Source organism: Tachysurus fulvidraco, chromosome 8, assembly GCF_022655615.1.
Source record: "Tachysurus fulvidraco isolate hzauxx_2018 chromosome 8, HZAU_PFXX_2.0, whole genome shotgun sequence".
Classification (NCBI taxonomy): Eukaryota; Metazoa; Chordata; class Actinopteri; order Siluriformes; family Bagridae; genus Tachysurus; species Tachysurus fulvidraco.
Window position 1 is genome coordinate 2,810,500 of NC_062525.1, and position 17,500 is coordinate 2,827,999.

General features: G+C 45.2%; 1 protein-coding gene across 1 annotated transcript in view; it reads left to right on the forward strand.

Moving 5' to 3' along the window:
• Positions 1-17,500, forward strand: part of mpp7a (MAGUK p55 scaffold protein 7a) — a 67,606-nt gene that overhangs the window by 49,922 nt on the left and 184 nt on the right. The window contains exons 11-14 of the mRNA XM_047817431.1: positions 48-141; positions 4,875-4,983; positions 8,446-8,589; positions 16,766-17,500. The exon at positions 16,766-17,500 is cut by the window's right edge and continues 184 nt beyond it. Of these exons, the coding sequence (XP_047673387.1) occupies positions 48-141; positions 4,875-4,983; positions 8,446-8,589; positions 16,766-16,945 (527 nt within the window). The 3' untranslated portion in view covers positions 16,946-17,500. The remainder of the gene's footprint in view (positions 1-47; positions 142-4,874; positions 4,984-8,445; positions 8,590-16,765) is intronic.

Here is a 17,500-nt window from a genome sequence, read left to right on the forward strand (position 1 = left end):
CTCTCTCTGTCTTCTCTCCCCCCCCCCTCTCCCCCTCACACACACAGACACGTCTCGAGTGAAGAGGAATCAGGAGAGTGACGGTGTGGAGTATCACTTCATCTCTAAACACCTGTTTGAAACAGACATCCACAACAACAAGTGAGTCGTCACCGTCATCGAGCCGCTTTTATCAGAGGACGCTAATTATAGCACACGTTCCGACCAATCAGAAGCCAGCATCCGGAATCCAGTGTAATCCGGTCTAAGAGCTTTTCTGCACATCCTGGTGGACCATGTGATTGATATTCAGTGGCTTTTGCTTCAACGCTGTTTTTCCATGCCATGTGATTCACGCTGTGTGTGTGTGTGTGTGTGTGTGTGTCTGTGTGTGTGTCTGTGTGTGTGTCTGTGTGTGTGTGTCTGTGTGTGTGTGTGAGTGAGTGTGTGTGTGTGTCTGTGTGAGTGAGTGTGAGTGAGTGTGAGTGTCTGTGTGAGTGAGTGAGTGTCTGTGTGAGTGAGTGAGTGTCTGTGTGAGTGTGTGTGTGTATGTGTGTGTGTGTGTGTGTCTGTGTGAGTGAGTGTGTGAGTGAGTGTGTGTGTGAGTGTGTGTGAGGCAGCATGGCTTTATTCTCTTATACTTATGCGAGAGTGAGAAGCTGTTGACATGGTGTGTGTGTGTGTGTGTGTGTGTGTGTGATGTCACATGGCCCACAGGCTGATGTATATGGATGGTCTGGTGATGGATGTTTCCACAGGCTCTCATCAGAAAATAAGACGCCACCACAGGAGACAGTGTTGAGTGTCACTTCTCTGCACCAGCGTTTAGGTTTTGTGTCTTTTCTGTGCTGCCGCCTGCTGGACCGTGACACACGGCGGTTTGTAGTAGTGTGTAACACACAAGAATTAGGAGCTCTACAACATGATAGGAGGGCTGAGTGTGTGTGTGTGTGTGTGTGTGTGTGTGTGTGTGTGTGTGTGTGTGTGTGTGAGATCGATATCTGACTCGCACACTCGTGCGAAACACGAGCGACATCTGCATTCCCAAGGAAAACCCTACTCCGGGGCTAAAAACAGCTTTAACCCGAATTAACCCCAAACCTCAGAGTCCGCCTCCACCCCGACATCCAATCTTCTCGCCACTCTTCAACACAACAAACACCACACGGCTCTAAACTCGCTCGGCGGCCGCCACGTTTAAACGAGCTTCACAGAAAACAGACATTTTGCGGAATGCTCGGTTACCGTAAATGTCACATTGACAGTAAAGAACCTCTTCTTAACACCCAACAAAATGGGCTTGGCATGGCACGGTGTCGCTCTGATGACGCGGCGCACGGGACCAGACCCAGACCGCCGAGCGAGCCCGCTTTAGCAGACGATCAATAAATTTAACTTTAGATTCCAGGCGACCCAAACAGACGGAATGTCACGTAGAGGAAAATCTTCCCACCCGCTTGCTCCATCCTCACAGCGCTGCCGTCCTCTGCACTCTGATTGGTGTTTGATTGACACGGCAGGTAACCAATCAGAACTGATATTTACATTTACACCCTCATCCAGAGTGACTTACATTTTATTTATCTCAATTTATACAACTGAGTCATTGAGTGTTAAGGGCCTTACCCAGGGGCCCTGCAGTGGTAGCTTGGTGGACCTGGGATTAAACTCACAACCTTATGATTGGTAGCCCAACACCTTAACCACTAGGCTACCACGTGCCCACATATAACTGTCTCCTCATCTACTCCATGTCACTTATCTCCATTAACCTCATCTCAGCTATACATATAAATCATGTCTATCTCCACCATATTTAACATCCTCACCATCTCCACCATATTTAACACCATCTCCACCATATTTAACATCATCCTCACCATCTCCACCATATTTAACACCATCTCCACCATATTTAACACCATCTCCACCATATTAATCATCATCCACATCTCCACCATACTTAACATCATCTCCACCATATTTAACATCTTCCCCGTCATCACCCCCCCCCCTCATCACCTCACCCATCCCATCTACAGTATAATGTTCTAGTCTGTACGGTTCTTCAGCAGATTTATGGGGTCACTCAGGGTAAAATTACAGTCTTCTGCCTATGTTAATGCCCCGATGCCGTCTTCCTGCTCACACAGTCACAGAATTAAACGTTACATTGCGGCTCACACTTAAGTGTCTGAAATAGAGAGGGAATTTTTTCCTGTTGGTTGTGTAACTGAACATTAGCAGATTTCTCTGCTGTTCTTTCACTACAGCATACCGCGTACGGGTTTGTCATCTACAAATACTTTCCACGTTCGTTGTCTCTGAGCTATTTCTCTCTCTCTCTCTCTCTCTCTCTCTCTCTCTCTCTCTCTCTCTCTCTCTCTCTTTTCTTTTTCTTTTAAATTCTTCTAAAAATACATGCTGGTGACATTGATCAGAGAGACAGAGCGAGGTGGAGAAGGAGAAGGTGGTGCAGACCTGGTCTTTGCTTGTATTGTGTGTATGTGTGTGTGTGTGTGTGTGTGTGTGTGTGTGTGTGTGTGTGTGTGTGTGTGTGTGTGTGTGTGTGTCTGCGAGTGTCTGCGAGTGTCTGCGAGTGTCTGCGAGTGTGTGCGAGTGAGTGAGTGAGTGAGTGAGTGAGTGAGTGTGTGAGTGAGTGAGTGTGTGAGTGAGTGTGTGTGTGTGTGAGTGAGTGTGTGTGTGAGTGAGTGAGTGAGTGTGTGAGAGTGTGTGAGTGAGTGTGTGAGTGAGTGAGTGTGTGAGTGAGTGAGTGTGTGAGTGAGTGTGTGAGTGTGTGAGTGTGTGAGTGAGTGAGTGAGTGTGTGAGTGAGTGTGTGAGTGAGTGTGTGAGTGAGTGTGTGAGTGAGTGTGTGAGTGAGTGTGTGAGTGAGTGTGTGAGTGAGTGTGTGTGAGTGAGTGTGTGAGTGAGTGAGTGTGTGAGTGAGTGTGTGAGTGAGTGTGTGAGTGAGTGTGTGAGTGAGTGTGTGAGTGAGTGTGTGAGTGAGTGTGTGAGTGAGTGTGTGAGTGAGTGTGTGAGTGAGTGAGTGAGTGAGTGAGTGAGTGAGTGAGTGAGTGAGTGAGTGAGTGAGTGAGTGAGTGAGTGAGTGAGTGAGTGAGTGAGTGTGTGAGTGAGTGTGAGTGAGTGTGTGAGTGAGTGTGTGAGTGAGTGTGTGAGTGAGTGTGTGAGTGAGTGTGTGAGTGTGAGTGAGAGTGTGTGAGTGAGAGTGTGTGTGTGTGTCAGGAAGCCAGTTGCAGTCCCGGCCTTGGCATCAGGGCTGTTCAGCTTTTAGGGACAGCAGGTGTTACTGATTTAAAGTGTAACATAGAAGTTTATATAAAGTGCCTTCGTGCCCGAGCGTCTGGAACAGCGCCGTGATGAAGAGTGAAAGCGAGGGTGAGATTTTAGTCAGAAGGATTTATTTATTTATTTATTTATCTATCTACTTATTTATTTTCTTTTATTTTGAAATCTCTCAGTTCTGTCACTTAGAACATTTGCATGTGTTCTGTGTAAAACAACACTGCTGTAAAACGTTATAAACACTCAGAGCTACGTTCTCATCAGTTTCTGTGGGATTAAAGAAGGATCCGGTTCTACAGATCGAGAACACGGAGCGTTACGGTTACGGATATCAGCCGCGAAAAACGCTCGCTTCTGATTGGTGGGTTTGTGTGTATGCATTAACCACATTCAGAGTTTCTCTCAATTTGTTGTTGCGTGTACGTGTGTGTGTGTACGTGTGTGTGTGTGTGTATGTTGTGTTCGTGTATCCGTGTGTGTGTACACGTGCATGAATGAGTATATACGTAGATGTCTGTGTGTGCATATCTACGTGTGTGCGTAGGTGTGTGTGTGTGTGCATAGGTGTGTGCGTAGGTGTGTGTGCGTAGGTGTGTGTGCGTAGGTGTGTGTGCGTAGGTGTGTGTGCGTAGGTGTGTGTGCGTAGGTGTGTGTGCGTAGGTGTGTGTGCGTAGGTGTGTGTGCGTAGGTGTGTGTGCGTAGGTGTGTGTGCGTAGGTGTGTGTGCGTAGGTGTGTGTGCGTAGGTGTGTGTGCGTAGGTGTGTGTGCGTGTGCGCGTAGGTGTGTGTGCGTAGGTGTGTGTGTGTGTGCGCGTAGGTGTGTGTGTGTGTGTGCGCGTAGGTGTGTGTGTGTGTGCGTAGGTGTGTGTGTGTGCGCGTAGGTGTGTGTGTGTGCGCGTAGGTGTGTGTGTGTGCGCGTAGGTGTGTGTGCGCGTAGGTGTGTACGCGTGCGTAGGGGTGTGCGCGCGCGTAGGGGTGTGTAGGTGGATGACACTGTCATGTTACTAATAGCCCCTTTATACAGAAATTTTTTTCCCTAATCTCGAGCTGTTCAGATGTTCCTGTTCCTGTTCCTGACTGCCAGCTGAAGAACCTTCTGGAACCTTCTGCTTCTGTGACATTTCCTCAGCATGTCCTCCTCAAGGCTTGATGTTTAGTCCGTTCTGAGTTGTTTTCTGCTCACCACGGCTGTAAAGTGATTGAGTTACTACGTCCTTCTCCTCCGACCTGCCCAGCTGGCACCACCACCATACCACAGATATGACCACGGAGATCTGGTCACAGACTTGTCCACAGTCTGATGATTGATGTGATCATTAACTGAAGCTCTTAAGCTGCATGAATGTACAGGCGTTTCTAATGAAGTGGCCGATGAGGGTGTGTTTACACAGACCAGGAACACGCTAGCCATCTTTTAGTGTCTGCTAACTAGATCCTGAAATCTGGCCATTTGTCCATCGTAACGTCTGGGGATTTATACTGGGGATTTTTGACCTCTTGTATGTATTGTACAACTGTGTAAAAGACTAATTTGTGTATATGTGTGTGTGTGTGTGTGTGTGTGTGTGTGTGTGTGTGTGTGTGTGTTTCAGGTTTATTGAATACGGTGAGTATAAAGGAAATTACTACGGAACGAGTCTGGACTCAGTCCGCTCAGTTATCGCCAAAAACAAGGTGTGCCTTCTGGATGTGCAGCCTCAAGTGAGTGACACACACACATACACACACACACACACACACACACACACACACACACACACACACACACACACAAACACACACACACCTCCATGTGACATTTTTTAACCTGCAGGTAATATTTCGCTCCTTTGTTCCATAACTGGCAACCTCTATTTCCTCTCAAAGATCAAAACCCATTCATCACACACACACACACACACACATGCGCACACACTCACACATACACACACACACAAATGCACGCACACACACACGCACGCACGCACACACACACACACACACCAGTGAGACACCCCAGAACTGCCCTGTTAGGACTGACTGTGTGTGTGTGTGTGTGTGTGTTCTGTATGTTATTGTGTAGAGTTGTGTTGTGTATGTTGTTGTGTAGAGTTGTGTTGTGTTCTGTATGTTGTGGTGTAGGGTTTGTGTTGTGTAGTGTTTGTGTTGTGTATGTTGTTGTGTAGGGTTTGTGTTGTGTTGTGTATGTTGTTGTGTTGTGTAGTGTTTGTGTTGTGTATGTTGTTGTGTTTGTGTTTTTTGTTTGTTATGTTGTGTGTGTTTGTGTTGTGTATGTTGTGTCGGGTTTGTTTTGTTGTTTTGTTGTGTCGTGTTTTGTGTTTGTGTTTGTGTCTGTTTGTGTCGTGTTTGTTTTGTGTCTTTTTGTTGTTCTGTGTTGTTGTTGTGGTCTTGTGTTGTGTGTCTGTCTGTTTGTGTTGTGTCTGTGTTGTGTAGTGTTTGTGTTGTTTCGTGTTTTGTTTTGTTCGCTTTTGTTGTTGTCGTTTTTTGTTGTGTGTTGTTGGTGTTTTTGTGTTTGTTGTTGTGTCTGTTTGTGTTTGTGTGTTTGTTTTTTTGTATGTTTTTTTTGTTGTGTTGTTGTGTGTTGTTGTTTGTGTGTTTTTGTTTGTTTTTGTTTTGTTTTGTTTTTGTGTTGTTTTGTTTTTTGTTGTGGTTGTTGTTTGTGTTGTTTGTTGTGTTTTGTTGTGTTGTGTGTTGTTTTGTCTGTTTTGTTGTTTCTGTTGTTGTGTTTGTTGTTGTGTGGTTGTTGTTTTTGTGTTGTCGTAGTTGTGTGTTGTTTCTGTTGTTGTGTCTGTTTGTGTTTGTTTTGTTGTTGTGTTGTGTTTTGTTTGTTGTGTTTGTCTGTGTTGTGTTGTGTTTTTCGTTTGTTGTGTTTTTGTGTTTGTTGTGTTGTTGTTGTGTTGTTGTTGTTTGTTGTTTTTGTAGTGTTTGTGTTGTGTTATGTTGTTGTGTTTTGTTGTTGTTTTGTGTTGTTTTTGTGTGTGTTGTGTTTTGTTGTGTTGTTGTTGTGTGTTTGTGTTGTGTTGTTGTTGTGTTGTTGTTTTGTGTTGTGTTTGTGTTGTTGTTGTGGTTGTGTTGTTTTTGTATGTTTTTGTTGTGTTTGTTGTTGTGTTGTTTTGCTGTATTGTTTGTGTATGTTTGTTTGTGTTGAGTTGTGTTTGTTTTGTTGTTGTTGTTTGTGTTTTGTGTTTTTTTGTGTTTTTTGTTGTTATGTTGTTTTGTGTATGTTTGTTTGTGTTGTTTTGTTTTGTTTTGTTTTTGTTTTTGTTGTTGTTGTTTTGTGTATTTTTGTTGTTTTGTTGTGTTGTTTGCTGAGTTTGTTTTGTATGTTTGTTTTGTGTTGTGTTTGTTGTGTATTGTTTTTTGTGTTTTGTTTTTGTTTTGTTTTTTGTTGTGTTGTGTTGTTTTTTTGTTGTTTTTGTGTATGTTGTTTTGTGGTTTTGTTGTTTTTTTGTGTGTGTGTTGTTTGTTTAGTTTGTTTTGTGTTGTGTTTCTGTTGTTGTTTTTGTGTCTGTTTTGTTGTGTATGTTGTGTAGAGTTGTGTTGTGTATGTTGTTGTGTATGTTTGTTGTGTATTTTGTTGTGTTTTGTTGTGTTTGTTGTGTTGTTGTTGTTTGTGTGTGTTTTGTTGTTGTTGTATGTTGTGTGTTTGTGTTGTGTTGTTTTGTGTATGTTTGTTTGTTGTGTTGTGTTGTTGTTGTGTAGTTGTTGTGTATGTTGTTGTGTTGTTGTGTGTAGTTTGTGTTGTGTAGAGTTGTGTTGTTTGTGTTGTGTATGTTGTTGTGTTGTGTATGTTGTTGTGTTGTGTAGAGTTGTGTTGTGTATGTTGTTGTGTAGGGTTTGTGTTGTGTATGTTGTTGTGTTGTGTATGTTGTTGTGTTGTGTAGAGTTGTGTTGTGTATGTTGTTGTGTAGAGTTGTGTTGTGTATGTTGTTGTGTAGAGTTGTGTTGTGTATGTTGTTGTGTAGGGTTTGTGTTGTGTATGTTGTGTAGTGTAGAGTTGTGTTGTGTATGTTGTTGTGTAGGGTTTGTGTTGTGTATGTTGTTGTGTAGAGTTGTGTTGTGTATGTTGTTGTGTAGAGTTTGTGTTGTGTATGTTGTTGTGTTGTGTATGTTGTTGTGTTGTGTATGTTGTTGTGTTGTGTAGAGTTGTGTTGTGTATGTTGTTGTGTAGAGTTGTGTTGTGTATGTTGTTGTGTATGTTGTTGTGTATGTTGTTGTGTAGAGTTGTGTTGTGTATGTTGTTGTGTAGAGTTGTGTTGTGTATGTTGTTGTGTAGAGTTGTGTTGTGTATGTTGTTGTGTAGAGTTGTGTTGTGTATGTTGTTGTGTTGTGTATGTTGTTGTGTTGTGTAGAGTTGTGTTGTGTATGTTGTTGTGTATGTTGTTGTGTAGAGTTGTGTTGTGTATGTTGTTGTGTAGAGTTGTGTTGTGTATGTTGTTGTGTTGTGTAGAGTTGTGTTGTGTATGTTGTTGTGTTGTGTATGTTGTTGTGTAGAGTTGTGTTGTGTATGTTGTTGTGTAGAGTTGTGTTGTGTATGTTGTTGTGTAGAGTTGTGTTGTGTATGTTGTTGTGTATGTTGTTGTGTAGAGTTGTGTATGTTGTTGTGTAGAGTTGTGTATGTTGTTGTGTAGAGTTGTGTATGTTGTTGTGTAGAGTTGTGTTGTGTATGTTGTTGTGTAGAGTTGTGTTGTGTGTCTTTTTCATGTTGTCACAGTTGCATTTGTTTGATCTTAACCACAGAAAATGAATCTCAGGCTGAACCTGTGAGAGCTTCAGTAGTGTTGGTGGTCCAGAGCTCTGGTCTCTGTCAGACACACACACACAGACACACACACACAGACACACACACACACACACACACACACACACACACACAGTGATCTGCTGCGTGTGTTCTGTCTCCCGTGTCTCATGCTGGATAAATCAGGAGGATGTTCTGAGGTGGTTCTCCTCCTGATGTCACGTCAGTTCATGGCTCAGTGTGAGCGAGGCGCTGTGTGTGTGTGTGTGTGTGTGTGTGTAAATGTCCTGGTGACTAATGACAATAGTGCACACAGGGATAGACATCAGGCTCCATTACCAAGCTGTGATTGATGAGGTTTTGATGACTTGCTGTTTTTAATTAATTTATTTATTTATTTTTCTCCTTCTTTCCTCTCTCAGTGTCTGAAGCACCTTCGCACGGCCGAGTTTAAACCCTACGTGGTGTTCGTCAAGCCTCCGTCCATCGAGCGTTTGAGAGAGACCAGGAAGAACACTAAAACCGTCTCAGGGAAAGGAGACAAGGACGTGTCCAAGGCCTTAACGGTGAGCCACCGTTCTCCTCATTTCTCCTTACGTCTCCTCACGTCTCATGTCTCTTCACCTCTCCTCACGTGTCTCCCGTCTCCTCACGTGTCTCCCGTCTCCTCACGTGTCTCCCGTCTCCTCACGTGTCTCTCGTCTCCTCACATCTCTCATCTCCTAATGTCTCCACACGTTTCCAATATGTCTCACGCTACGTTTTTAATAGGAGCTTTATCTTCCTCTAAACTAAAACACACACACACACACACACACACACACACACACACACACACACACACACTAAAGACCTACACTGTAATATTTCAGTATATTAAAATATCCCTTTTTTTATTTCTCACATTTTCATTTATTTATTTTTGTTTGTTTGTTTGTTTGTTTGTTTGTTTAAAACATTCATCTATTATATACACTTTTTTTATTTTGTATAATTATTAATTTAATTTTATTGTCCAGTGTTTTATTTCTTTCTTCCAAATATTTTTCATGTTTTTTTTCCATTTGTTTATTTCCTTTTAAAGTTTTGTCTCTTTCCTTTAAAATATTATCATTTAAAAATAATAATAATTTGACTTTATTTAATTATTTTTATAATTATCGTTTTATAATTATGTTGCTGAACTGAATTACATTTTTATCTTTTGGTCTTGTGTGTGTGTGCGTGCGCGTGTGTGTGGTGCGTGTGTGTGTGGTGCGTGTGTGTGTTTGTGTGTGTGTGTGTTTGTGTGTGTGTGGTATCGCGATGTAAATCTGAACTCTTACTTCATCCACACGAGACACATTAAATTAATCATCATATACACACACTTTACCAGTTTTATGAGTGTGTGTGTTAAGTGTGTGTGATCTGAGCGATGAGGAAGTTCACACACATCACACACACTGAGCTCACACACCGGGATACTGTGACATCACATTAAACCCTGCTAACAGAGGTGTGCTTGCATGTTAGCTCAGTAAACTAGCTCTCACTGTCTATAAAACAGCTGCGTGTCCTCGTTTTACTACAACACACACACACACACACACACACACACACACACACACACACACACTCGACAGAGGCAGCAGCAGCAGCGCACCAGAGGAATGTTCCCTCAGAGGAGATCTCACAGATCACAGACGCTGACGGTGTTAAAATCGCACACATCCGTCTTCTCACTGGAATAAAAGAGAAACCTTGTTTGATGCGAGAGTCAGGCGGAGATGCGAGAGTCAGACGGATTCGATCCCGAGCCGCGCTCTATCTCTTTTCCAGAGAAATACCTTCAGCCTGTCTGTTGGAGCAATAAGGAGAGAGAAATGAGCGTCACACACTCGAACAAAAACAGGCCTCTCATTGTTCTCAGACTCCCGCTGCATTGTTCTCGGCTTTTACGTCTTTTTTTGTATGTATTTATTTATTTTTTAATCCCGTCACCTTTACGCTCTGTTTGTTTGTTTGTTTGTTTATTTATTTATTTTAATTATTTAACATATTTTATTATTTGAATTCTTTATCATATTTTTAACATCTGTTTGTTTGTTTGTTTATTTATTTATTTATTTATTTATTAACTCTTTAACACGCAGAAGTCCTCGGCATCGCGAAGCCCGAGGAATCGTAACGAGCGAATGCTCCAAAATCTATTTTTATTGTCTGCCGTGTAAAAGACTTCAAGTGAATTTAAAGCGGTGACACGGAGCGGAGCGGAGCGAAGCGAAGAAGAAGAAGAAGAAAAAAAGAGCTGGGATTAAGTGACTCTGGGAATGTAAACGCAGGGACCTTTTGCTGAACCACGTCTGTCCTTTTTTAAAGGGGTTTAACGCAGAGGGCAGGTGCACTTTATAGCAATCAATAAAAAAAGCGATTTTCCATCAAGCGCCTGATGGAGAGATAGGGGAAAGATGAAAATATATTGAGGAAACCTCAATCCTCCCGAGAGCACGACTCGAGGAAGCTGGGGGTGTGTGTGTGTGTGTGTGTGTGTGTGTGTGTGTGTGTGTGTGTTAGCGTTACACATCTGTATCACATCGGTCATCTGCGTCTTTTCCGTTCATCTTAATAAAAATGCAACCAACAAGCGAAGAATTGAATAAAGCAGCGACGCAGAGAGCAGTGAAGAGAGAGACCACGAAGCGCCGCTCGGAGCCCACAGCGTTTAGCTCCCGGCTTTCAGCAGATCTACGTGATGGACGGCGCCACAAACAGCAGCATCCAGATGTTCGTGCTATTTTTGGTAGCTCGTTTAAAAACATGCACGTGTAAAAATATATACGTGTCAAACTCACTTTAAATGTTTATATCCGTTAGGTTCTGATTTCTCACGATTCACAAACAGAGGCAGAGCAGACGGGAAAATTAATATAATCATTCATCCGTTCACTCATTCATTCATTCATCTTCTACCGCTTATCCGAACTTCTCGGGTCACGGGGAGCCTGTGCCTATCTCAGGCGTCATCGGGCATCGAGGCAGGATACACCCTGGACGGAGTGCCAACCCATCACAGGGCACACACACACTCTCACTCACACACACACACACTACGGACAATTTTCCAGAGATGCCAATCAACCTACCATGCATGTCTTTGGACCGGGGGAGGAAACCGGAGTACCCGGAGGAAACCCCCGAGGCACGGGGAGAACATGCAAACTCCACACACACAAGGCGGAGGCAGGAATCGAACCCCCGACCCTGGAGGTGTGAGGCGAACGTGCTAACCACTAAGCCACTGTGCCACCCCCACCCCCACCCCCACCCCATTTATATGAACATTTTTCATATATATATATATATTTTTTTTTTTTCATTTCCCTTTTCTTCTTAGTTTTTACTCCTTTTGTTTTATTTATTAATTAATATTAAGCTGATTTATATTTCTTATTTATATGATTTAAATTTTCAGTTTTTGTCTTTTTTCTTCTGCTTGTTTCACTAATACATGGGGTGTGTGTGTGTGTGTGTGTGTGTGTGTGTGTGTGTGTGTGTGTGTGTGTATGTGTTTGTTTGTGTAAGCGGTGATTATAGGTGAACATTGTCTCTCCATCTTCAGGTGTAACTGTTAGAACTGTTGATCTTTTCTGCTTTCTCATGTGTAGGTCAGTGTAGAGACGTTACAGTGTTGCAATCTGCCTTGACTCGACTCGACTGCAACCACAGTCTGAAGTTTCTCTCGCGGACGTGTGAGAGAGGTATACAGAGACATGTGAGAGTGACAGAGACACGAGAGAGAGACATAGCTACATGTGAGACAGGAAGAGAGATGTGTGAGAGAGACACAGGCAGAGACGCGTGAGAGAGACGGACAGACAGAGACGTGTGAGAGACGGACAGGCAGAGACGCGTGAGAGAGACGGACAGGCAGAGACGCGTGAGAGAGACGGACAGGCAGAGACGCGTGAGAGAGACGGACAGGCAGAGACGCGTGAGAGAGACGGACAGGCAGAGACGCGTGAGAGAGACGGACAGGCAGAGACGCGTGAGAGAGACGGACAGGCAGAGACGCGTGAGAGAGACGGACAGGCAGAGACGCGTGAGAGAGACGGACAGGCAGAGACGCGTGAGAGAGACGGACAGGCAGAGACGCGTGAGAGAGACGGACAGGCAGAGACGCGTGAGAGAGACGGACAGGCAGAGACGCGTGAGAGAGACGGACAGGCAGAGACGCGTGAGAGAGACGGACAGGCAGAGACGCGTGAGAGAGACGGACAGGCAGAGACGCGTGAGAGAGACGGACAGGCAGAGACGCGTGAGAGAGACGGACAGACAGAGAGACGCGTGAGAGAGACGGACAGACAGAGGGACGCGTGAGAGAGACGGACAGACAGAGAGACGCGTGAGAGCGACGGACAGACAGAGAGACGCGTGAGAGCGACGGACAGACAGAGAGACGCGTGAGAGAGACGGACAGACAGAGAGACGCGTGAGAGAGACGGACAGACAGAGAGACGCGTGAGAGAGACGGACAGACAGAGAGATGTGTGAGAGAGGGAGAACGAGAGAGATGTCAGAGAGACATACAGAGGAGAGAGACCTGAGGAAGAAAGAGATGAGAGATTTGGGAGAGAGGATGTAAGAGGACCAGTTTATCGTTTGGCACATCTGTTTGTCTGAACATCTGTCTGTCTGTCTGTCTGTCTGAACGTTTGTCTGTACATCTGTCTGTCTGTCTATCTGTCTGTCTGTCTGAACGTTTGTCTGTACATCTGTCTGTACATCTGTCTGTCTGTCTATCTGTTTGTCTGAACATCTGTCTGTCTGTCTGTCTGTCTGTCTGTCTGAACGTTTGTCTGTACATCTGTCTGTACATCTGTCTGTCTGTCTGAACGTTTGTCTGTACATCTGTCTGTCTGTCTATCTGTCTGTCCGAACATCTGTCTGTCTATCCGAACGTCTGCCTGTTCTTGGTTTACTGTCTTTATGCCCTTGGCAGTACGTAACCCCACATCTCTGGCTCATCTGCGGCTCCGGGGTTTTCGGCTAGTAAAAAAACCTGCGCTAAATCAGTAAAGCCACTCAAACCGTGCCATGTCCTCAGAGACGGCACTAAAACCTGCTCACACAAACACTCGAGTCTGAGCCGCCAGACCGGAGAGCGAAGGATCGGGGAAGTCTGCACAGGCCCGATGCCAAACACACACCATCAGCTTTGGGTGAGGGTGGGGGTGGGGGTGGGGGTGAGGATGAGGATGAGCAGATAGCGGCCATGTATCTGTCGGACTCCTCTATAGCTCTGGAGCTCATCTCCAGCTGTATGTTTTTGTAGGCTCAGGGCTGGTTATTAAAGCTGTGTGTGTGTGTGTGTGTGTGTGTGTGTGTGTGTGTGTGTGTGTGTGTGTGTGTGTGTGTGATGTGTCTGGGTTGTTCATCGTCTAATGTGGGTTTGAATCCATTATGCATTGAGATGTGCAGCGCTGCAGTAAACGTGTGGTGAGCCTCATCATTTTCCAGCAGCTCTGCTCGACCATCTCACAGCCAGACCTCAGACTATAACAGGAGCACGCTTCACTAAAACATTATACACCAGCGTTAGACTTTTATCAGTCCATCCGTCCATCCATCCATCCATCCATCCATCCATCCATTGTACATATTTTTTGCGATTCTGCCTTTTAAGCAGATTTTATTGAGTCAGTTATTTTATGATGCGTTCTGAAGGAGTTCATGAAAATTCCACAGCTTGGATTGTGAAGTTCTGCTGGAAGGTGAAGTCCTGCTGCACTGGAAGGTGAAGTTCCTGCTGCACTGGAAGGTGAAGTCCTGCTGCACTGGGACGTGAAGTCCTGCTGCACTGGGACGTGAAGTCCTGCTGCACTGGAAGGTGAAGTCCTGCTGCACTGGGACGTGAAGTCCTGCTGCACTGGAAGGTGAAGTCCTGCTGCACTGGGACATGAAGTTCTGCTGCACTGGGACGTGAAGTTCTGCTGCACTGGGACGTGAAGTTCTGCTGGTTCTTCGGCAGATTTAGCTGAAGTGAAGTCGAATTGATGTGCTTGTAAATCCTGGCCGAGGGAGGATTATTTATCTGCTGGGGTTTTTTTTGCCTGTACGCCTCTGCTCTCTAACTCACATTGAGATGAATGTGAACATGTGTGTGTGTGTGTGTGTGTGTGTGTGTGTGTGTGTGTGTGTGTGTGTTTGTGTGTGTTTGTGTGTGTGTGTGTGTGTGTGTGTGTGTTTACAGTGACCTTGGGTATGAGAAATTGAATAAAATGAAAATTGTCTTAATTGTCGTCATCTCCTCCTCTGTTGTCTCCTCCTCCTTCGTTATTGTCTTCTCCTCTACCTTCGTCTCCTCCTCCTCTTCTGTCGTCTTCTCCTCCTCCGCCATCTCCTTCTCCTCCTCTTGTCGTGTCCTCTTCCTCCTCCTCCTTCTCTGCCGCCTCCTCCTTCTCTGTCTTTGTCTTCTTCACCACCTTCTTCTGTTTCTTCTTTTCCTCCTCCTCCTTCGTTATTGTCTTCTCCACCTTCGTCTCCTCCTCCTCTTCTGTCGTCTTCTCCTCCTCCGTCATCGCTTCTCCTCCTCTTGTCGTGTCCTCTTCCTCCTCCGTCTTCTCTGCCGCCTCCTCCTCCTCCTCTGTCTTTGTCTTCTGTTTCTTCTTCTCCTCCTCCTCCTCCTCCTTATATGTCTAATGATTTCTTTCTCATCACTTAGTGGTCCAGGAAGTGAAGTGAAGTGAAACGTCTGTGCCACAGTAAAGTGATTACAATATTGTTCATTAACAACAATCTCTTGGTTTTTTTTGTTTTTTTTTTAATTACTTTGCTATTACTTAATTACTAAATTGTTCCCTTTAACGTTGTGGAACATCCGCGAGATGAGTTCATCAGACGCTTGTTATCCTCTCTGCCAAAGTCAATCAGATTAAAACAAAATCACGTTAAATATCATTCATGTTATTGACCGTGAAGACGTTAAGCTCTTCTGCTGCTGAAGGATTTCATGCCGTTAGAAAAGCGACTCGTCAGTCAGGACAATTGTCCGCTTTGTGAATGGACTCACTGTGCTGCTCTCTCCTTCCTCCTGCATTAGGGGTCAATAAAAATCACTGATGGTTATTAAATAATGCAAAGTTTATTCGTCAGTGGAACCGGAAGCCGATTAGAGGACAGGATGCATTGTGTATTGCCTAAAAAAAAAAATTCCCACCATGGAACTACACACAAGTTATAAAGGTCAAAGTGACTATATATAAAAAGACCTCTGAACAAAAACTGCTCGGTAGATACAGTCAGGAGACTAAACACCGAACACCACAGGACTGTGTGTCGTAGCGAGGGGGAAATACGACACCCTGAAGTCTGATACAGAGGGACGACGTCTGGTCGACTACAGGACAAAGTTAAAAAGGGCAAAAAAGGTGTGAAAGATAACAGAAGCTGCTCGGGCGATGAAGCACAGAGCCGAACTTTTTTCCTCAACAAAGATGAGACAAACTACAGGAGCGAGGTGAGACGCCTGTCCGGGCGGTGCAGCGACAACGATCTCTCTCTGAACGTGAAGAAGACGAAGGAGATTGTTGACGACTTCAGGAGACCGCACCCTCCGCATGCTCCTCTGACCATCAACGGTGCGACTGGAGAGAGTGAGCAGCATTAAGTTCTTGTGTGTGTGCCTCTCTTGGAAGACACGCCCCTCATCATGCACACCTTCTACAGAGGCACCATCGAGAGCATTCTATCCAGCTGCATCACTGTGTGGTACTGTACTGTGCCCGCAACGCATCCTGCCGGAAGACACTACATCGCATAGTGAGAGCAGGTGAGAAGATTATTGGTGTCTCTCTCCCCTCCCTCCAGGACATTTACGAGACCCGTCTCTGCATTGCAGGTGATCCCACCCACCCATCACACAGCTTCTTCAGTCTGCTGCCATCAGGGAGGAGACTGCGGCGTCTCCGGGCCAGGACCAACAGATTGAAGGACATTCATTCATCAAGCTGTCAGGAAGCTGAACTCGCTCCCAAACTTGCCCCCACTTTCCTTTTCTGCCCCAGGCACCCCAGATCTATGAACCCACCCCCACCCCTCCCACTAACCTACGATGACATGCACCAGTGACTTTGTGTAACATCGGTCTGCTCATTTGCACTTTGTGTCTTGCGCCGCTTTATTTATTTATTTATTTCTATTTTTAGTATTATCTGTATGCACTTTGGGGCACGGTGGCTTAGCGGTTAGCACGTTCGCCTCACACCTGCATGATTCCCGCCTCCGCCTTGTGTGTGTGGAGTTTGCATGTTCTCCCCGTGCCTCTGGGGTTTCCTCCGGGTACTCCGGTTTCCTCCCCCGGTCCAAAGACATGCATGGTAGGTTGATTGGCATCTCTGAAAAATTGTCCGTAGTGTGTGTGTGAGTGAATGAGAGTGTGTGTGTGCCCTGTGATGGGTTGGCACTCCGTCCAGGGTGTATCCTGCCTCGATGCCCGATGACTCCTGAGATAGGCACAGGCTCCCCGTGACCCGAGAAGTTCGGATAAGCGGTAGAAGATGAATGTATGCACCTTGTGACTGAGAGTAACACAATATGTATGTAGCTACTGTACTGTACATGTGGAAGACTTGACAATAAAGCAAAACTTGAACTTGAGTTTGAAACCTCAGACATAAACAAGCCATGGTGTTTACGCCAGTTTATAATCACACAGGGACATGGTTCTGTACTGAAAATATTTTGTTTCTGTTTGTCGGTCAGGATGAAGACTTTGAGGAGATGATCGGCGCTGCTCGGCTGATGGAGAGTCAGTACAGTCACCTGTTTGACCTGGTGCTCGTGAACGATGACCTTGCGACCGCGTTCGGGGAGCTGAAGCGGGCTCTGAGGAAGGTGGAGATGGAGACGCACTGGGTTCCAATCAGCTGGACGCACTCCTGAGGAACGCCACGGGACAGAAAATGCACAGCGTTTTAAAAATAAACGAGAGACGGAAGACAAAGGAAGAGGGAGAAGAGATTTTTTTTTTAAGCTGACCGAACTTTCCTTTAGCCTAAATCCGGTGACGGGGACGGTTCGGTGGGGGGGGGACGGGGGACTTTAACGGCGCTCTGACAATTTTATGAGCTCCTGCGACACTAAAAGAAGGAATTTTGGGTTTGTTTTTGTGTGTTCTCGGTCAGCTCGGCCGGACTCGGGGCGAAGTGTCAGCGAAATCGCACTCAGAACATCGTTAAACACGGGATCGTTTAGCGCAGCTGTCGAAGTGTGTGTTTACTCGACAGCCAGTCAGGCGGTCGTGCAGCATGTGATTTTAACTTTAATTTATAAACACCAAAGGGATGAGTTTCTGTTTTGTTTGTTTTTTTCTTCTGGCTGACTCCATTTTTTGCCGGATTTTTGGGAAGTCTTAAATTGCGATTCCTTTTTTTTTTTTAAACCACACGATGCCCAGGAATGAGCTCCTCTTGGGTTTCTTCTATTTAACTAGAAAAG